Source organism: Halyomorpha halys, unplaced genomic scaffold, assembly GCF_000696795.3.
Source record: "Halyomorpha halys isolate HHAL.00 unplaced genomic scaffold, Hhal_1.1 Scaffold268.1, whole genome shotgun sequence".
Taxonomy (NCBI): domain Eukaryota; kingdom Metazoa; phylum Arthropoda; class Insecta; order Hemiptera; family Pentatomidae; genus Halyomorpha; species Halyomorpha halys.
The window spans coordinates 202,493-226,090 of record NW_027112076.1 but is presented as its reverse complement, the minus strand read 5'-3'; the positions used below and the strand labels follow the sequence as shown (position 1 = coordinate 226,090).

Below are 23,598 nucleotides of genomic sequence, written 5' to 3'. Positions count from 1 at the left end.
ACAATAAATGGTTTTCTTTTACTATATTGATACCTTTATTGACCGCCACCCGGACTATCTTCCTACAATCTACTTCATACAGTAAACTATCTTCTTCCAATTAGTATTTATTATTTGTTAATATTGTAACTTCCTTGTTCTGTTTTTTATATATTCAGTTATTTAGTTAAAATGGATTTAGTGAATGACACAATTTCTTCCTTATTAAAATACAATAGTTTATTTCATATCATCAGCAACGTTTCGGGAGATTTCCCTCATCTTCAGGCTGCTAAATAACAAATTCAACAAAACCATAAACATGCACTTACAACAACACTAATATATCATATACACTCAAAGAACTATTTATAAATTATTTACTTGATAACAAAAAACCTATATATGACATATAATTTTCTCCTATTTGTCATACTTGCTAATATATTATAATATTAATGTCATTTATAAATTATTTACTTGATAACAAAAAACCTATAAATGACATTAATATTATAATATATTAGCAAGTATGACAAATAGGAGAAAATTAAATGTCATATATAGGTTTTTTGTTATCAAGTAAATAATTTATAAATAGTTCTTTGAGTGTATATGATAAATTAGTATTGTTGTAAGCGCATGTTTATGGTTTTGTTGAATTTGTTTTTTAGCAGCCTGAAGATGGGGGAAATCTCCCGAAACGTTGCTGATGATATGAAATAAACTATTGTATTTTAACAAGGAAGAAATTGTGTCATTCACTAAATCCATTGTAATTCCATAAGACTCTTCCAGTTAAAGGATTATTAAATTTAGTTATTTAGTTATTTCCAAAAATAATTCATATGCAATTAAATGTTATAATAATTGTTATAAAATAGGCTCTGTTTTGGGCCAATATATTGTTTAACCTTATAACTGTTCTAGAAGGACCTAGTCCAAGAACGATAAACTATTGTTCATTTCAATTCCTAATCATAATAGACATTATAATAAATATACAGAGAAAATAACAAAATATTCCAAAAAATGTTTTGTTCTTTAAAATATATAAAAGAAATAGTTATAAGCTTAAGTTAAGGAAGTATAAAAATAGACGGATCGGAAACTAGTTACTAATAAATAAAGCCAGTTGTGATAGAATTCTAAATACAGAACTAGAATAATAAATTGTAGAAAAATACTATTTAGAAATAGTTATAGATATGGTAAAGAGGTAGGTGTAAAAGATAATGTGGCAAAGATGAGGTAAAGTAGTAAATAATAGGAAAATAATAATAATAATATAAAATAAAAATAACAAATAAACAGTGGGGGTAGTACCTGTCTTGATTGAAACAAGGATGACAACTGAGAAGTTAGAAAAGAGGGAAAGGGCCAGGTATAAATTTCCCCCACTTCTTCGCTAACTATCAAAAAGGGTAAGATTTTTTATTTCATATATATACATGTAAACTGACTGCGTCATCTAATTTCATGGCTAATATTACAATAGGGAAATATATGAGATAAATGTAGAAGTACAAGAATTAAGATATTACACATTTATTATATACAGTATAGAGAGATTAAAGATATCCACATATGCTGTAATGGAGAAGAATTAGAAGTCGTGACAGGCTTCACACACCTGAGTACAGTGATAGACAAATTTGGGATGGTGGATGCAAAAATATCTAACAGGATTAATAAGGCAAATGCAGTTTATTATCAGATATGTAACACTGAGGTAGGCAAAGACGTCAAGCTACACATTTTCAAGACAGTATATCTATCCATAGTTTTGTATGGAGTGGTGAGTTGGATCTTAACAGACCAACAGGAGAACAGAATCATCGCTGCAGAAATCAAATTTTTGTGAAGGACAATTGGAAAAACAAGGATGGAGGACCAAGTTCGCAATGAAAGGATTCATCAGGAACTGCAGAATGCCTCACTGAAAGAGTTCCTGTAAACTCAGCAGCTAAAATGGTTCACCCATGTTATATGGAGGACCACAGGGATCCCCTAAAGACCATGGAATATGTCCCAGATGGCAGAAGATCTAGGGGCGGCCCTAGGATGTCCTATCTTGACTACATTGAGCGACTCTGTAGGGCGAGGGAGGACTTCTGACAGGTAAGGAACCTGGCTAGAAATAGGGAAGAATGGAATTCCTGGCTAAATGCTCCTCTATGCTGAGAGGCATTAAATAGGGACACTAAAGAAGAAGAGAGAGACAAAAAGTTTATATAAACACATTGATAAAATGAAAAAATAAAGTTATTGAAAACAATAGAAATCATTAAAAATGGGAAAAATAGTGGTATAATAAACAAAGATAAAATTATTAGGTAGTAAAACTATAACAAATAATAACAATAATGAGTAGTTGACATGTTGGTTAACAATAAATAATTTTATTCTACTATTTTTGGACCTTCATTGACCGCCACCCGGACTATCTTCCTACAATGTACTTCATATGGTCAACTATCTTCTTCTAATAAAAAAAACAATAGTTGAACACTGAGAGTGCTGTTATTATTGCTAAGGTTAGATATAGTATCTTTAATTTATGAAATAAACTTATTCTTAGAGGGTAATATGTTCAAAATAATTTTTATTTATTTAATCATATGAACAAATATATAATATATTATTTATAATATTATATAATTATACATTAAATAAATAAAATCATTTATATTTATTTAATTAAGATAAAACAAATACTTTTCAACAAAAATAAAAATCTTTATATAAGAAAACATTACAACAGAAATCCATGGGTAAATATTTATACAAAACAACTCAAACCAAGTTATTATAATTAGTTCACAACTATCCCCAAAAAGTTTTAAAAATGAATAATAATGAAATATAATCATCATTTTACTCTAATACATTCAAGGAAGTTTTTTATTCCGACTTGAATATTTGAATAACTTTCACACCTTAGAGTACAATAAATAGGAATTATCACGTAATGCCAAATATGAAAACATTATTGATAACGTTTCTTTGTAGATTGAAAGGGTACATCACAAAGGAGGAACACAGTCAGCACTAGGCGAATTACTATCTCACACCATCCACCAATCTTCCTGAAAACAAACAATAATAACTATTACTTATTAATCAATATTTTTGAAATATTAACTTTTATTTCATACAATATTTTTAAGAAAAAAGAATTGTGGCAGTTATGTGATTGGCTGACAGAAGAGAAAGTTCTAGAAATCAAATAATATATCGTAATTGACCTCTGGTTTGGATCACACAGAACAATACCAGATAAAGCAAGAAGCTTCTTAGAAGGCCTAGGTATTAGCATCGGAGATAAAGCGATCTTGGTGGAAAATATTATTTCGGACTCCCAGGGAATCATACATCATCACCTGCATGGCAAGTAGCTCTAAGATTATTCATTCTGTCTTTTCTTATATTTTTTAGTTTTTGGACCAGTCGAGTTGTGTTTTAATTTTTATATTCCCTTAACTTATTTATTTATTAATATATATTTATTTGTTTTTCTCCACTTTTATCCATTTTCCTTACCCGCGTTATAAGTTTTGTTCACTATATTATTATTGGTGTTTTCGGGATTTTTTTTTTCTATTCTTTTTTATTTTGCCTCTTTATCAACTATTATTGTTAGATGTATTTTCTTCCTCTCAATTTTCATTTTCTTTTCATAATTCAATTTTTAAATTAATAATAACTAATATGTTCATACTTCTTTGCATTATATAACTTCATTTTTATTTCATTTCCTTAATTATGTTATTTTACCCACTTTTTTAATTACTTATGTATACATTTTATTTCCCGCTTATCTCATCACTTCATTTTATTAATTCTATTTTGTAAAATTATTCATTTTATGTGTAAAATTATTCTGTTTAGAAACTCTAGCTGAAACGTTGGCACAATAAAATAGGTTAATCCAACTTATTTGTGTTTATCATTGACCGCACCTCCAACCATCTTCTCCTCGTTCATCATCCACGGTCAACTATCTCTCATAATTATTTATTTATTAAATTATTTCTTTTAACTTATCTATTCATTGAAGTATCTCTTTTGACTGACTGTTCGTTTTTCCGAGATTTTTAAATTTATATTTTTAAATTGATGTGTTTCTTTTTATAAAGTAATCTACTACGATGGCTATTATGTCTTTGGATTGACTTCACATTGCTGTCTGATGATAAATTTGTTTAATGGATCGAACATGGATAGCGGATCACTGAAAAGGGGAGGTCTGAGAGTGTGAGATAGGGAGAATAGAAGTATCAACTTAATGAAATAAAATTGATAAATGTAATGAAATTGTTAAATTGACAAAGAAAATAAAATATTTGTATTTTTGCAGTATTTAGATTTGTAGACAAGTATTGATTGTGAAGGAAAATGGGGGTAAAAAAAATAAAATAAAATAATTGTTATAACATGTGCATATATATATTGTATATTATGTCCGATCATCGATTGATTGGTAAGCTGTGTAATATAGCAATCTAATGTAATTGGGAAGTATGACTAAATAAGCATTCCTCTCTTTATTAATAATCTTATTTATTTTTCCAAAAATACAATAACTACATAATTTTTTAAAAATTTAATTATAATTAATTAAAAATGATTTAATTAATTATAGTTAATATTATCAGTAAATTTCAAAATAAGTGGTTTGTTTTTATTTTTAATATGTTGAGGCATAGACAATACCGAAAACATTATTTCGGCTAAGCATAGCTAAATCCATCAAACTGAAACCTCCTGACATTCGCATTGGCTTCAGGAAACAGAATAGAATACCTTGGACAAGAAAGTACGTCAAATTGAGTTTTGAAGAAGATAAGAAATTTACTAATTTCAGTCCCTTCAAGGTATGCAAGTTTTGTAAAAAGCTATGCACCAAAATCCAAAATCTCTTTCTCCAGAAATGGAAATCTAATACTGGAGGCAGATTGTGAAAAATATTATTTAAATTTATTTCGTATAAAAATGTAAGACTAACCTTGCATTGTTCGCTTTACTACTCGAAGGGCTTAATTTTCTGTCTCGAAATCAGCGCCGATTCAGAAGAGGAACTCCAGAACAAACTACAAGACAAAGGTGTCACAGAAGTGAAGCGCAAATTCAAGAAGTTAGGAAATACAGAAATTCCAATGTCCTTGTGGATTTAAACCATTGCTAGTCTGGACCTTCCAGGTTGTATTAAACTTGATTTTATTAACATAAAAATGTTTCAACCACTTTTCTTTTGACTATCAGAAACATATTTGTGGAAAATGTAGCCTTACTTTCCATGAAGGTGAATGTATGAATGAAATGAAATGTAATAATTGCATTGGCCAACATCCAGCTTGGTCATGTTCCTGCACATCTTTTTTAAAAGAAAAGGAAATTCAAAAGATAAAGGTAATGGATCGCGTCTCATACAAAGTTGCTTTAAGAAAATATAACAATATTCAACATAACCTTCCCATAACCTCTTATTCTCAAATCTCTCACATTGAAAAATTAACAAATATTATTGAGTCAATGGTTGACAGAATTTTGTAAATCCAGTGTAAATGACCCTAGTGGTCGAAACATTTAAAATAAAATAAGTATGTTGAGGTAAACAAAAAAAAACTTTCATTTAGAATACTATCACTACTCTGTATTTCTTGTACCATGTTTCGACATTTACTCCATATTATATCAATCAGCTATAGTTGAAACTAATAGCTAATATTGCCATGGATACGATATTTATTTATGAATGGTTCATTCATGAATAAGGGTCGTATCCATGGCAACTTTATCTATTAGTTTTAAGTATAACTAATTTTTGCCCATCTCTGACTAATATATACCTACAATTACAACAATTAATTTAACATTATCAGAATTTTTCTTCATATTATATGTACACAATTAAAATCTGAAATATATTAAAACCTATTTTATCTCATTTCGTCAATTACATATATTTTATTTAAAAAAACATTTAAACATTCATCAAGATACAGTAAAACAGATAAAGGGTGGAAAGAAAACAACTGGACAAGAATAAGTATTGATTTGATCAATGGAAAGTTCAGAGAAAAACATTTATAAAAACTCACCTAAATTCTAATTACTCTTTAATCATCTCCAAGCTTGAATCACTGCCATTTGTCGCAGCCCCTTCTTCATCTTTTTCTTCAGTAGTACCAGCAATCTGCCAGGAAGGAATAGAGAGCGGAGCGCTTGCAGTAGCGATAACGGGGAATTGTTTTCTATAAAACAAAATTGATATTTACCATTAGGATAAATTTAAATAATCTTATTTAAAAAATGGAAGCTTTAAAATTTAAAATTAGTCTACAGAATTTTAATATATTATGCAAGAAATTCATATAGTCAAAGTTAAAAATATGAAATTTTAATGTCTAAACTGATAAATGAAAATGAGATGGTCAGGACCTCAGTTAAGAAAAACAAAAATATTGGAAGATTACTGGTTGCCCGTATGTATTAGATTTTAACATATTTAAAATATGTTAAAATCTATATAAAGATGAACAAAGTATAATAGTGAAAAGTATAAATAAACAAGAATGGCAAAACGGTATTAGGGTGGATTAATGAAATCGGAAATAATAACAAATAAAACAGTAGATAAAATAGAAATATAAAAATAAAATAAACACTAAAAGATGTAAAAATAAGAATAAAAGTCAAGATGAAAGGAAATAATGAACAGAATAGGGCACCCACCTTACTGAATGGAAGTAAACACAAGAATGGGCTGAAGGCGGATGAGAAGACCAACAGGATGGAGGAGTGGGGGGAGGGGGAAAGTGGCGGTTAACAGATACGTTACATTTGAAAGCAAAAAGATATAAAATAATGTTAAAGTAGAGATAATATTAGGAAATATTAAATATAGGCAGGCATCAAATGATAATATACATAATCAATGGGATAAATTATATAAAATTATGTGGGTAATATGCAAAATAGAAATAAAATTAAATGAATGGATACAATAAATATAATATAGTGAAGAAAAGAAAATATACAAAATTGAATAGAGGTACAAATTTATATAATAAAAACAATAATTGAAGAGGTACAAATTTATGTAAATTTATATAATAAAAACATTAATTAAAAAGTAATAAATGTTAATTTTTACATATTTCTTAGTTTTACATAAATGTTAATTTTTACATTGTACATACTCCATATTGATGGCTTACTTCACAGTGGCACTAATTACATTTCCACCAACTTTACAAACAATGCAATTAAAGGTTCTCTCTTTTTGAGAAATTACAACTTTTCAATTAATTATTTATACAAATAAAGATAGAACTTTTAATTGTATTTTTCATAAAGCTAGTGAAAATGTACTTAGCACCACTGTGAAATAAGTCATCAATACTTTTTTTATTTTCAAATACAAATACAAAGTAAAATCTGTACCAACATATACCAGAGGCAGTATCACTATCTATTCCAACTAGAGTGGGAAAGTATCTTATCTTACAGACGAGTAAAAGTTAAAAGCACCCACCTTAGAATAAAAACTGATTAAGATAATTGAATATCAAAGGTGTAGTATGATAAACCATATCTGATACTATGTTATCTCTCTATGATTAGGTTTTATAAATGATGATTTAGCAATAAACTTTTCAGATTCTGACCAATAACAAAGATCATTAAATTATATTGTTAAAATATACACGTTTACTTGATCTGCAAGAAGCTATGAGAAATATGACTCACATTTTTTTTGTAACTCATATTAATATGAAGGTGGCAAATAAAATCGAACATCTGGTTTTCACCACTGCCCGCCAACAAACCAGGCGGTTTTCCCGGAAATCACAGAAACCCTAAGAATATTTCTCTTCCTCAGTTCAGTGGTATGTTTCAAAGAAATTGTAATTTGAAGTGGTTTTCGAGTCCCTGCTTTAAGTTTTACATTTTATTCATATTAAACAAAGAGATATTTCGGTTTTATTTTTAAACTGATCTAATTAATGGTTCTTTTAAAATTATTTTTGCTTGAAAGTTGGAGATTGGCCTTGTATAATAGTACTGTATGATATGAGGTATAAACTAACACTTAGTTGAGTTTTAACCCAAAATACTAACAGTATATGTGATTTGATTCTCATTCAACACCATCTATAACCTGAGAAGATGGTCGGGGGTGCGGTCAGCAGAAATACACAAATAAAGGATACTTATTTATTTGTGCCGATGTTTCGATCTGAATTTCAGATTTTGAAAAAAAAAAACGAGATAACTTTAATTTAGAGACAAAAATATAAAGAAAAAATAGTAAATGTTATGCATTTTTCGAAGCTTGTTTACTATTATTATTTTCTTTATATTTTTGTCTCTGAATTAAACTTGTTATCTTGCTTTGCTTTTTTCAGCCCTGTAATTCAGGTCGAGACATCAGCACAAATAAATAAGTTTCATTTATCTGTGTATTTTTGCAGACCGGACCCCCCTTCCCCCTGACCATCTTCCCCTCATATTAATCTAAGTTCGGCTATTTACACCTCACCATCTATAATCCATTAACCTGACAACAAAATGTTTCTTTCCCCCTTCATACACCATATTGATTATAAGAGTTTTTAAAAAAGCTAATTATGAAAAAGTTGCTAACCTTGAGAAATGATTCCTTTATTTTATTATTATTTTTATTTATTTTATATTTATTTTTATTATGATTCCTTTATTTTCAGAATGTTCGATAATACCCCACAGAAAAAAATTATCGAAGTTATTACAGTTAAAAGTTATCGATGTTCGATATTGCCCCTATCGGGTGCAATATCGAATATCAATAACTTTTAAGAGGTATTTGACTTTATCAACACTATTAATTGTTAAATTTTGTTTTTTTTTTGCATAAATTAATAAATCAATAACCTAACCATCCTATCCTGGGGGGAGGAAGACCATTAATTGTTCAATTAAAAACTTCACCAATATTAGACCACTAATATCACTAAGGGATGATTTAATTTGTTAAAATTATAAGATTGTTCATTTATAAGAGAAATAATATAAAAATATATATATATACTCTTTGTATGGATTAATTTAATACGTGATATAAAAAAAGGAGTTTACCAAAAAAATTTGCGCTAAACATATTTCTATTATTAATGAAATTAGATAGTAGGAAGATAATCCGGGTGAGGGTCAATAAAGGTATCAAAATAGTAAAATAAAACTATTTATTGTTAACCAACATTTCGCCCCACTTCACCAGGGCTGTCGGATTGAAACAGAGATGTCATGTGTTTGTTGATTTATATTAGAAGATAGTTGACCGTATGAAGTAGATTGTTTCTGCAAAGTGTCTCAGAAAATATAATAATTAAATTTAAATTATAATAAATGATATGATTTTAAAAGGTAGAGCGTGATAATATGATTAATGGTAATGACAATAATAACTTATCTAATGCCATACATGGGTTGAAGTAAGCTCCCCATTAAAATAATAAGAAAAGTTAATTAAAGGAAAATATGATTCAGAGTGCTGAAGTTACTTTTCATGAGCGAAAATAAATTTTGCTATCTTTTAATATTGAATACGAAAAAAAAAAAAAAAATATATATATATATATACATTTTTAATAGAAAAATAAAAATGAGACACTTGATGTTAATGACATATTTGGAGTTTAATCAATTTTAAAATTAACTTATCCTTTTATATTTTATTATCAAAAACTATTTCTTCACAGCTTTAAAGTGTGGAAAAAAAAATCAGATTATACATGACTGATCCAGGAAAGTTCTAATGGGCTAAAACGTCCATTAAATGAGAATGACCCATATAAGCAGGGGAGAAAAGGGTAATATTGAATATAAAAGCTTCGAAGAAAGCACTTTTATTTTGTTTTCAAATTAAAGTGCACATGTGTAAAGGACATTTTTATCTTACCGATCTACAGGCTAGTTAATTTTTTAAAAATATTTGTTACAGGATTTTCAGTTAATTAAAAAACATGAATATGTCATTACTACCATATTTTATTCCCTAACAATTCAGCCAAACCAAGACAAAAAAAGGATGTTCAATTGACATTAGTTTTATATGGCAGGAAATTCAATATCTTGAGGTTTAGCATATTTAGAGTTTTAACTATAAAATCACTTTCATTTATAAATTTGTCTGTGTTTTATAAAGAAATCAAGTAAGCAATAATCTCAAGAATCTAACAATTTTTTTGTTTTATTTATTTATTGAAATTTACAACTGTATATAAAAAAAAAAAAAAATACAATAAGTAAATGTGATAATTGTTTCAGAACAATTGATAATCTTGTAAAGGAACAACCCAATGGTAGTACTTCAATCATTGCTTTAAATTAGAAGATCCCGTGGCCTTCTTCTTTTCAGATCCCTTGAAGAATTATCAGGGGTTATTACGGATGGGAAATTAAGAACTAATAGATTTGGGTGAGTAAGTATTTCGTAATGAAAGGAGGCATATCTATTTCGGGCCAAATGAGCAACGAATAAGATGTTGAGGTCTCTAAGAATGAGTTTATTTGTGATGTAATAAAAAGCATTAAGGAATTTACAATTGAATTGTACAATCTAATTGTAAGAGTTTTATCTAGGAGGGATTTGATGATTTGGTGGAGCCCCATGTTATTCATGTTCAACAGTTCCCGAGATAGTTTTTTAAAAAGCAACATTTCATAAAAAATGTACTGGAAAATCAGTAGTTAATGAATTTATTTCGACAAATCGATATCTTAAAAACCATTCAACGTACAGAAGTCTATTAGCACTAAAATCAAAGCTAGTTAAATGTACTATAAAGTAATTTATGATGTTTATCTTCGTAGGAGTAGTATTTCTCATGATATTAAACAAAATGTTCATTTCTTGTTGTTCAGACAAAAAATTTTGATTTATGAAAAAATATATCTCCAGTACCATAAGATGTACAAATGTCTGCTAGTACTCAAATTAAAGCTAATTAAACTTACTATAAATTAGTTTACAACACATATCTTTGTAGTCATAGTAGTTTTTATGATATTCGCATATGAATATAAATTTTGTTTGAACAACTATAAATCAATTTATTTTAGCAAATTTCATGAAAACTACTACTCCTATGAAGATAAACGTCATAAACTACTTAATATTATATTAAAGTAGTTTTGATTTGAGTGCTAATAGATATTTTTACGTCTCATGGTTTTTGATATATAAATATCTCAAAATAAATTCACAAACTACTGATTTTTCAGTGCATTTTTTATGAAATGTTACTTTTTAAAAATCTATATCTCGACAGCTATTTAACATAAAAAGCTCTATTAAGACTCATATTTTAGCAAATTTACTCTACTTTAAATTATGTTCTCTTAGGTATTTTAGTGTTTTTGGTAGTTTTTAAAATATAAAGCTCTAAATGAAAAATTAATTTTTTGCTGTTTATAACAGCTGCCATTTTCTATTCCCACTACCTATACTTGGCAGACTCATCAATTTTTGACTAATAATTATACATAGTTTTCATTAAAGTAATAAAAAATTGGGGTGAAATAAATGACTTTTTTCTCCTCTTGGGCTCTTGTACTCTAGTTCAATACTCTACTTTCAGGCACAAAAAAAAAAAAGAAAGTATTTTTTGACCTAAAAACGGTCATACTGCCCTCAATACTATTCGATTATATAAAAAATACAACTTTATAATTTTCATGGAATTATAAGGATAAATTCACCAGAAATACTTTACCGTTAATAAAAATTTACCACATAATCTGTCAATGGGATTATACATACAAACAATATCAATAAATAATTCTTTATTAATATTATTGACAATCAAATAAGAAAATATAACTATGAGAAAGTTTTAACTTAAAATAAAATATCAACATTTTCTTACAACAAAATAACAATGTTATAGATTTTTTTTTTCCAACAATATAAATATGACACTTAATTAAAATAGAAAAATAATTTACTATGACTAATTGAAGAGATTATATATATACACCCAGATCTTCCAACCGATGTAGTGGATTAATGTATTTTAAAATAACTTTTTCACTCATAGTCCTCAATTCTTCTTTATTCGATTAGTGAACGAAAGTCGACTCGCTTAATTTCTTTGAACTTCTTCTACGTTTTCTATATCTTTTTTCTTCCTTCCATATAATTTCCCAGTCATTTCCTAAATTCCTGGCCAGGTATAAAACCAATAAAATAAAAATTTAATTAAATCAAATTTTTTTTATTTAACTTTCAACAATTGTGTTAGTTACATGGCCACATATGTTTGACACTTCTAAACAGATATGTTAAGATTCTGGTGAAATGATTCTTTTTTAATAATCCTTCCTTTTTCTATCAGTAATAAAACTATCCATACTATTTATATAAGCAATAGTAATAATAATAAGTAATTACGATAATCAATAGTATATCAATACGATAAGCTTAAGAAATATTAAAAACAAGCAACTAATAAATACAAATTTATACATAAAAATACATCATTTATCAATTCAAATACATCAATAATCCATCATACATTATATAAATTTCTTAAACGTAATAAAAAGATGGCTCAGCGGAGAGGGAAACAGGAAAGGTGAGAATTGACGTAATTTTTTTTTCTCTTTCATGTGAAACATTTGTGGTGCTGAACTATGCAACTTACTCATACCACTGCTGCCATGCTGTCACAGCTGGATGCGTATGTGTGGTGGCTTAATAATTAGAACTTTCCAAAAATATTTAATCTACTTGAACCAATAGGGAAATCAAGAGCATCTATTTTAAATGGGCCAGTTTATTGATGTTTTGGAGAGATTCATTAAAACCAAGGAAACTATTTTTGGATGTTTTTAAGGAACACCTTACTAAAGGTCTTCTCTAAATGCACACCTTTAGCTTTCCTTAAGGGCATCACTAATAGAAATAAAAAATGTAATTTTGTTACCACAAGTACCATATATTGTAACGAGGTTATCTCCTTGGGGAGAGAAAAGATAGATAACCGATCAATTTGATCGGTCCGCTCATGAATGATGTTTCTTTCTCTGGAGAAGAGTGTAGAATGAAAAAAGAACAGGTGATTATTGTGGATTTTGTGTGCATATTGTTGGTTCCTTTTGTACTAAAATAAAAATTTTTTTCTTTGGTTTTGGTTCATTGGATTTTTTCCTTTTGGCCCGGGTGATGGCATCACGCATCCATATTTGAACTTTATATTAAAGTTATGGTTTTTAATCACAAGTATATAACAACTTTATATTAAATTATATGAACAAGTGTTCATTATATTTTTTACTCTTTCCTGAAAAGTCCTGCCTTTAATTATTAGGTATCTAATTCTTCAGCCAAAACTCCCATTGGAGTACAGGGACGTGACGGCCGTGCGGGTTGGAGCACAGGTCCCAGTGTGCTCAGTTAGGAACGTTGTGAGTTCGATTCCCACCTGGAGCAGTTAAACATTCATTTTTCGGCTGTCCCGAAAATGAATTTTGACACTCTGACCTTGGTTAATACGCAGCGGCAACTCAGGTAGCCGCCAGGGGTTGGCAAAAAGGACCAATAGGCCCACTTGCCGGACTTGTTCCCCCCACCAAATACCAGTACCCATTGGAGTCCTATACTGCCTAACCATGGCTAACAAAGTTTTTCATTTTGTGGGACCGCCACTCAATGAAAAAGGTCAATGCCACATGCCGGATTCAAACCAGCACCGCCAATAAACATCAAATACACTTTATCTATCGGCTTGAAATTTTTTTCTTCTGATGTGACAACACTAGAGCTCCTGAACGAAGGAATGTTCAAACAATCCAGACAAAAAATAAAAAAAATAAATGGCAACTTCAATTAAAAATCAACTTCACATTTTTCAATTAATTAAAAAAATCTTGCAATCAATAGATTAAATATACCGAATAAAAATTTTATTTAAAAAGTTTATGCCATTTTTTAGAAAAAAAGAAGTAATGTTGAAGATATTTCTTATGACTCTCTAAAACAATTTTTGTTTTATAAATAATCCTTTTAATTATAGGAATTCCTTAAGAAATATTTTTTCTTAGCAAAAGGACTGTTTATAAAATAAAATATTTTTACCGGGACACTAGGTGTATGCACTTAACACAGACCTATTTTAAGGTGTTGCTTATAAACGTTTATATATAGAGTTCTGGAAGTCTCACAAAGCCACCGTTGATTTTAATGACCAAATGTCATGTGACCAAAAAAAGCTCATAAAATGTATTATATTTTAGTTGTGGCAGACCTAAAATCTCTTGAGCAGAGAGAAGAAATTGAAGATGAAAGCCAAGCAGGAATACAAAATAGTAAACAGAAGCAATAAATAGAAAACAATATCATGAATTTCAGACAAAGAGATACTTAGAAGCGGAGTATAATAAATTTTTAAAAACAAAACAAAGATTATAGCAGATGATTGATGATATTGTGAGAATGGGGGGAGGAGGGTGAGGGGGAAGTTATCAGAAAATAATTATGCCATAATAAGTTGAGTGTGTTCTGCATCTCAAATTATATTCAGCATTATATTATCAGCCTGTCAATAACTCATAAGCAGTAAATATTCTTATTTAATAATTTGACTAAAGTTGAAATACTTAAATGCTAGAAAAAAATAAATAAAATGATCGTTACCGGTTGAGAAGAAGTTTCTTAACTGATGATACTTCCAATTTTACTTCTTGTAGTTCTCTAACAAGCGTACTTTTGTTTTCTAAATTGTCTTTCAGGGAATCCAAGTTTTGACAAATCTGCGACAACTTATTCTCCATATCTGACAGTCGTTCTTCAGTTGAAGGTTTTTTACTGCCTCGATTTCCAAATAAATACCTCCATACATACCTCTAAAAAATATAACTCAGTCAAACATCAACGTATTAAATTATTAACAAGTACATCAATTTATTTTTTATTTTATAAGGTGAACATTTCCAAAAGTGTAAAACGGAAGAATTATAACAGAGAATATTAGAAATATATGAAACATTATTATAAAATATACTAATGTAAATCATTCTGGGACTCAGAAGTTGGCGAATTATCAAAAACGCTGAAATACTGAGAGGTCTATTTAAATCAGTGGTCCCTAATCCACAGAAAACTACCAACCACTAAGACACGTAATAAGATATGCAAGTAGTGTCTAAAGTAATGAAAATAATTAAAATCAATCAATATAATGAAATGTATGAAATAAAGCAATATATATGATACAATGGGTAAGAAAGAAAAAAAAGTTACAAAGAAAGAAAATAAAAATATGCAACAACTGATTAAAAAAAACTGTACATGATAGGTGACTATAAAAAATATGAATGTTTTTGTTCATTTCGGCCTATATTATTTTATAGTCACCTTTCGAGTAAAGGTCATATATATTTTCCCCTCATCATCACTCATTTATTTAGCTCAACTATATATTTCTACAATTTTTTGACCTTTTTTTCTTGTATTTATTTATATCACACTAGTTATTATGCAATTTTACTCTTTTAACCTTTAATTTAATTCAATTTCTTTTTGTAACCCCAAATACTACCTACAAACATAAATTGCACCAACATTGTAGTATATATATACAGCAAAAATCGATGCAATTGTAATGGCACTGAGATACGTAAAGAGCTTACCAATTAATAATGTGGTGATTATTTCAGACACACTGAGTGTCCTGAAAGCCTTGAAGAGCATGTATCCGGAACACCCCGGACTTCATTGTGTTTTAGAACTCATAAAAATTTTGAAAGACGATGGAAAAATTATACATTTAATCTGGTCACTTAGTCATATTGGGATTAGAGACAACGAAATGGCTGATAGGGCAGCAAAAAAGGCGCTCAACCTTCCGGGACCAAGTAAAGCTTTCTTGACAGCATCGGAGCTCACACGGCCACTAAGAGAGACCATATTACAGGAGTGGCAGGCACTGTGGGACAGCAGCTCACCAAATAAATTGAAGGTGATTAAGGAAAATGTCAAGGCATGGAGCAGCTCCAGTCGCAGCAACCGCAGAGAGGAGGTTGTATTGACACGCCTAAGACTAGGACACACAAGGCTCACACACCTTCACTTAATTACAAAGGAGAATCCACCCAGATGCCAGAAATGTAATCAAAGAATGACAATAAATCATATCTTCGAAGAGTGTGTTTTCTACGCAAGAAGAATAAATGAACTGGATATACCTTCAAATATATCAGAGGCCTTGGGAAATGGAGAAACATATTTAAATAAGATTATGTCTTTTCTGAAAATACAAGGACTATTTGTAAATATATAATGTATATATATGAATGTATGCGTATGTATATGTATGTGTATATATATTGTAATATGCTCTTTTTGAGTAAATAGTATATTTTGATGTATAAAGTTATTTTATGTATTATTTTAATATTAAATTGTTTTGTTTATACAAAAAGCAAGCTAACCAGTTTTCTTTGTCTAAAAGAAATACGTTACTTTTTAAACAAGAAAGATGGCGGTGCACGTCCTTCCAAAGTGTTCGTTGGGTTGTTTGTGTTAAGATGGACTGAAGTTTTTCAACCTTTGTTGTTTCTATACAGTAACTATAGAAAAAGAAAAATCAAACATGAAATAGAAAAACATAACAATTGTCAACAGACTGTTCACATCACAAACCATGGCAAGTAAAGCGGATCGATTGTAACAAAATCGATTATTTTGGATTGACCAATAAACATCGAAGATAGCGGGAGAGAAGATGATCACTTCGTTTTTGGATTGCCTGGTGAGAGGACGTACTGTACTTCGGCTGGAAGCGGGAAAGTTGGAAGCCATTTTGTTAGGAGAGAGGCAACTTGTGAATAGCCATTTTTGGACGCCACAACAATAGAAGAACAAAGAAAACACTAGGAATCAAGAAAATCGTAGAGCTTGGTTAGTTTTGGTTATAATTAAATTTGAATTCATTGTAAAATAGATATTAATTAATTTAAGTTAATAGTAAAAGTGTTAGTGTTCTGATTGTCTAGTAACACACGCCCTGAGATTAAGTCTCTCTCTCTTTCTTTTTATATAATAAAATTAAGAGTCTTTTTTATATTATAAAGGTTTAAATATAATTATATTATCTTATTGATATTAGTGTTCTTTAATTTGAACCCAAGTTCTCTCTTATATTTTAAGAAAGTTTAAAAAACTATTAAGATTCTTTTTATTTTTATTTTTAATATTTTAAAATTATTACAATATATGCTTTTTTGTATATTATGTGTTTTTTGTATACTTTATATATTATGTGTTCGGTTTTTTACATGTTATATATTTTTATCTATCTGTTTTATTCTATTTTATACATATATATGTATTTTTTTTTTCATTTATATAATTGAACACTGGGTGTGTACATGAGTGGGGTGTTGGCGTTGATGACCGGTGGGTTTTACGCCTTAATTTCTGAATAAACAAACAAACAAATTCAATTCCTTCTTCTTTATTTTATCTCAACAGTCTTTCATGGTTACTCATACTTGGCGGCAACTGTCCATATTTCTTCTTCCTTATTGATTTCTTTTTCTAGACACTATATTTATTTTAGCTTATTTTTTTTTTACTCTTCAATATTACTGTACATTTTTCATCCATTGTAACATTTTTCTTTCTTACCCATTGTATCATATATCGTTTTCTTTTATATATTTCATTATGTTGATTTGAATTATTTTTCATTACTTTAAACACTACTTAGATATCTTATTATGTTAATTCCATTACTCATCATTTACATTTTCTTCTGCTACTTTAATTATGTTTATTTCTTGAACTTTATATTTTTTAATTTTTCAAAATTTATTTTGTATAATTCTTACTTCTATCATATCATATTTCACATCAATCAACTACTATCAACTTCTATTGTAATTAATCGACAACTATCTACTTAATTCATTGTTATGTATATTTCCAAATTGGTTTATTATTTCCCTTTATTTTTATGTTTCTCTGATTGGTGGCTCTTATCTTTTTTTTGTTTTTTCAGCTCTGAAATTCAGGTCGAAACACACGAAATGTGTGTGTTCTTTGCTGACTGCACCCCGACCATCTTCTCTGAATATTAGGTTGCTTTAAAATGCATTTAGAGGTACTTTTACAGTACATTCACCTGTTATAACCTTCCAACTAGCACTTAAACACCACAAAAGTTAAATAATAAAATAGTTCAAACAAGAAGTTCTTATAAAATATGTGTTGCCAGACCTTCCCGCTGCCCAACGGTTGGAAACTATTGATTTAAATAATACAGGATAAAGAAATAAAGTCAAAATAAAGCTTTGTTCAATTAATACTTCTTAATTCATAAAACATAGCAACTATAATTTGAATTATACCCAGGTAATCAATTAACAATAGACCAAAGTTTTAAATGATACTCCAGTCCCTATTGCCAAATCACTTAAATACTAAAGAGTCGTGTTATTATTTATCAATTCAAAATTATAAAACACAAAGAAAATAATGAATGAATAATGAAAATGGTGAATATGGTACATATTTTAATAAAAATAAAAATTATTTACCAGTAATAAATTAATACTCTATAAAGCAGCACTAAGAGCTATCATAACGTATACCTATCCTATATGGAGCTTCACTAACTCAACCAACATGAAAAAACCACAAATATTCCAAAAAAAATGTCTCAGAACTGTTAATAATCCATAAAACACTCAGTACTAAATATAGACACCGTACATGTATACATATATAAATTGACCCATAATTTCTTCAAATCTAGCTCTAATTCTTTAAACCAACTAATAACAGAAAAAAGAAATTATTCATAACATAGAATAAACATAAAATCAAGGGTATATTAGTGTAAATTCATTGATATTTATTTTATTTTATTTTATTTCAATACTGTTTTGGTTTTCTTTTTTTCTCTTTCAGTATGTTTTTACAAAAAAATTAAAACAGTTGTAATGTAATTAGAAGTAAGAAAAAACTATTAAATAAGTATGCGTATCCTAAAGCTATGTAGTAATTATTGTACATTTTATATTTATGAAATAAAAACTTATATACAAAACAAATTAATTAAAAGATTATAACAGAAAAATGGCCAATCTCTTCCGCTTCTTTGCTACCACTGGTAAAAACGTTCTTCCCTTAGAGGTCATAAGCTTGTCAAATTAGTGAATGTGTCAAATTAACAAATAGCATTGGATCATTAAATAAATTAGAAAAGCTATTAAAATTCCTAGTTATTCTCCATTGCATTTAGTTTAGTTCAACATACACCAAAAAAAAAAAAATAATAAAAAAAAATGCCATTCATGAATGACAAGATCTTATTAAGAAATTACGAGCTAAATTAAGAAATTAAAAGATAACAAAAAAAAAAATTGACTCATTCAAAGTAATACTTAACACTACAAAGCCAAAGAATTCTTCCTATTATCAAAGTGCCATTATCAGCATACAGAGCCATAGAATATTGCAATAGTGCATGTGCATAGGTATGCATGTGTGTGTGATTTATTTTTTTAGATTTAATATATACTTAGACTGTACCATTAGTTAAAAGTTTCTCACAAAAGATTCAATCGGGTCAAAGTGATGAAGTAATTCCCGACCCTCATTGTAATAATAATTAAAACTTTCACTCTCTGATTATTGTTTTTTTTTTCTTTTTAGTTTATTATTCCTCCATTTTATTATAAATAATTTTCTCATTCTATTTCTAAATGTTTAAATTTAAATGTTATAGTTAAAACAAGAATTCAGTCCAAACTGGAATAGGCTTTCATAAATTAAACTTTTAACTTTATTCAATTCAAGTAATCAAATAGCTTCAAATGCGTTTAATAATCTTTAAATAGAGAAGATAGGTCACCATTCAGACAACTCAATTTCACATCAAACTAATTATCATCTATTACCATTGGATAAATAATTTATGAGGCCATAAACAGTAAGCTGACATAATTCCAATGTATGGTATAAGATTAACCTCCCCAAAAAATGACTAGCCACAATTTGTAATAAAATAATCTACACTAACAGTAATTCTTAACCTAAACGTTTAAATCATAATTATAATATAAAGAAATAATCAAAAACAGTCTAAACCTTTATTATAATTTTTCATTAAATAGGCTGATTCAAAAACTAAATACGCATACAGAAAACAATACTTTATTTAAGGTAAATACCAAATTAAAAAAAAAATATTATACCAATTATTTAATAGCCGATAATTAAGGAGAAGATGGTCCAGAAAAATTTAAATATATTTAATTGATCTATATACTAGTTTAACTTTCTATGTATCATTTGTCTCTGTAACCCTGAATGAAGATTTGCAACGGGATTGATTTTTACTATTTTAAATTTTTGTTTTACTATTTCCCAAACTATCTAATTCTCATAAAAAATTATCATATATAAAAAAAAAAAAAGAAGAAAAAAACCTTAACCATGAAGGGTCAGGTGTTCAGTTGTAAGGAAGTACTATTGCAAGAGCAACAGCTGTGCAAGGATGTGATTTGTTCTTGATCACGTTCAACCATCAGGTTTTCCCCCTATTATGGGTATTCACTTTATACAGGCTGGGTATGCCAGTAGGCCCCAAAACTCACAGGATTGACTTACGGCTACAGAAACAGAATGAATAATTATCTGACACAGCCGGATTCAAACACAGGCCCAGGAGTCAGTAGTACAGCACATTATTCACTGAGCTACAACGCTTTAAACTTTAATAGCAATTATATCAAACAAAGGTTATGTTAGAGTTTTTGAGACTAAAACTTATTTCTTTATTTTTATTCATCTTTGATGGAGCTGAGTTAACTTCCAGATCTCAATTCTCTCTATAGAAAAAAAAAAAAGAAACCTAATAATACTCAATCCATGAAGAGTGACCTTCTAGGTCGGCAACTTCATAGGTCTATAATATACTAAAAAGGCAGCAAAGTTTAGACAGAAATTGATCAAATGAAAATCAAAAATTCCTATGAATAAAAATTAAAGGAAGATCAACTAGACTTTTATTTTGTAGCAGTCCTACAAAATCAAAACTTACCACCTACCCTTGGTTAAAATAGGTTGATTTGCTGTAGATAAACCCCATATGTCAGAACAGACCAAGAAAGAAGTCATCAAATATAATTTAAATAAAAGACTACCAATAAATTGCGAACTTATTCGAACTAGAGTGAAAAGGTTAATATTTCGGAATAGAACTACACTAATACTTATCACTTTAATCCAGACAGCAACTATAAGCAGGTCAAAATTATAACAATTAAATAGATAATAATATCAATTTTTTTTTTTTAATTTCAACCGTTTCTCACAATCATATTAGTTATATAATTTACACAATCCACCTTTATGTACATATCAAAAATTTACCATTCCTTTACTAATGATTACAAATATATAAAATACAAAATGGTAAATCAAAATATAAGCTAAAACACTCCCCACGTCACCCAGGGTGAGATCTATTCACAATGTATTACAGTTATCTCTAATAGAAATAATTTATTTTTATAATTGACTACCTAAAAAAAAATTAAATAAATACAATATTGTATATCTATTTATTAATAAGAATACAATCATTAAATGTTACCTTATAAAACCAATATAAGCCATATAAGACACCAGCTAGAAGAACTATTCCATTGGCAATATCCCTAAACTTTAACCACTTAGGATGTGGTGGTAGACTGACTTGTTGATAAGGATATCCCAATACACTAGGAGGATGAAATCCTCTGTTATACTCCAACGTCTATAAGCAAATGAAATTGATTAATATTTTGAATAACTCTAAAGAATAACGAAGTCAAAACATCCTTTACCTTGTTTTGGAGCATAAGCTCACATTTTTTGAAAGCTAAATCAATTTCGACATCTGATAGGCCTTTCTTTTTCAAGAAAGCAATTTTCATGTCTTCGGGACTCTTCTGAACATTATGCATGGATAAAAAATCGGCCGCTTTTTGCACCTGAGAATAATATAGGTAAGAATTTATTTTAAAAAATATGTACACAACAGCTTAAAAAATTGAAACTCACCAATTCATCCCTGGGGGGTACTGGTGGTTTATTGGCAATAGAATTTGGATCATTGTTGTTTTCTTCACCAGACATATCACAAAGTTTATTTCTAATACAAAGGTTAATACATATCTCAAACAATGACTTGTAGAAACAAGATTACATGAAAACTTCTAAACAGAAGATAAGAAGGTTTTAAAGTTTAGCCTCAAGTCAACAATAATCGAAACTAAAGCTACAAACCACAATCGATAGCCATCGATCAAAAATGGTATTGAAAGTTTATGATTTTGCTAGTCATTGTAATCTCACACATTGGGCAAATGACAGATCTAGCTATACAAAATTATTTTATTACCGTTTCTCATGTTTTTAAGAAGATTTATTAATTAGAGCTACTGCTTTCGAAAAAATGGTTACAAAAAACATGTAAAGAGTCTCAATAAAAACCGAAAATCCAGCTTGACACCTCGGTTGGTGGCACAGTGTGTCTGTCTCAACATGGTACCGTCAAACAGCTTTTTGTTCCCTCGACTAAGAGACACTTCTTCTCACTACTTAATGGCAATATTTTGAGGCAGACAAACTATGCCACCTAGCTTGGTATCAAGATTGATTCTCAGTTAACTATCGACGTGACAATTCTCGTCAATCCAATGCTGCATTAGACTTTAGTGAATGCTACCAGCAAAGCAACGTAGAATTCTATCTAACAAACTACGTTTCTATCTAAAGTTGAATCCTTTAGGAAAGATTATTGCCTTATCCAGACCTCTAACCGACCCTGTTACCTTAAGACCTACTTCCTTGCCGCACTTCCAAATACTATACTACGCTAACATCAACAGTCTCCATGCAGAACATTCCACCTAACGAGCTGAAGGCCGTTGTTAGTAACAGGTAGCTGAAAATCACATTAGAGCTGTAATTCCCGTTAACTTAAGCCGCCATTGTCAGCCAATGCAAAAATGGTCCGATAAACTGTGGTGAAAAGACATCTTCTTATCAAGATGGGACCACGGCACAACCGTAGAGCTCCAGAGGATTCCTTCGCACATGAAAATATGGAAAAATGAAGGGACTGACGCCCTAGCCAAAGGACCCTTGATGTCCACGCATCGAGATTTGTTGCGGTTAGAACTCATCATGCATCTCGGAGAGCTAAGATTTAGCAAATTTACCGTGAATCTGCAAAAAAGAAAGCCGTGGGCTGCCCTCATTAGTCCAAGGGAATGTATTTAATCTGATCTTCCCAGCTACGTATTGGTTAGTGCTTTTAGAGTCATCACCGGCCCACCATTTCTATAGAGTCCAAGTGAGAGATGATTCTCGCTAGTTATTATGCTTCGTATCTGTTCAGTATTGACAAAATTGTGAAATCATCAATAATTATCGAAAATTTCACAATTTCATCAATACTAAAGCATACATTTGTTTCAGACACAAAAGGATATAGGACAAAAATTTAATTATCAAAATTGTCACTTAAACCCCCTTTGCTTCTAACCTACTAATTTATTTGAGCATTAAGTTGA

At 29.2% G+C, this 23,598-nt stretch overlaps 1 protein-coding gene and 1 long non-coding RNA gene across 3 annotated transcripts; one reads left to right on the top strand and one right to left on the bottom strand.

Moving 5' to 3' along the window:
• Positions 1-2,746: 2,746 nt before the first annotated feature.
• On the bottom strand, positions 2,747-22,282 carry Pex14 (peroxin 14). Of its 2 annotated transcripts, XM_014420351.2 has the most exons (6): positions 22,082-22,277; positions 21,865-22,011; positions 21,633-21,794; positions 14,663-14,871; positions 6,084-6,236; positions 2,747-3,068 (listed from the first exon to the last, which is right to left on the bottom strand). In XM_014420351.2, exons 1-5 carry the CDS (start codon positions 22,154-22,156, stop codon positions 6,095-6,097), a joined length of 735 nt encoding a protein of 244 aa, XP_014275837.1. In that variant the 5' UTR covers positions 22,157-22,277; the 3' UTR covers positions 2,747-3,068; positions 6,084-6,094. The 2 variants fall into 2 exon arrangements, with proteins under 2 accessions (XP_014275837.1, XP_014275838.1); XM_014420352.2 differs by lacking the exons at positions 2,747-3,068; positions 6,084-6,236 and adding an exon at positions 11,797-12,190 and having other exon boundaries at positions 22,082-22,282.
• Positions 7,554-14,466, top strand: LOC136796401 (uncharacterized). The gene is made up of 3 exons (XR_010844111.1): positions 7,554-7,874; positions 10,294-10,444; positions 14,263-14,466. It is a non-coding gene; the product is annotated as an uncharacterized lncRNA (long non-coding RNA).
• Positions 22,283-23,598: the final 1,316 nt, after the last annotated feature.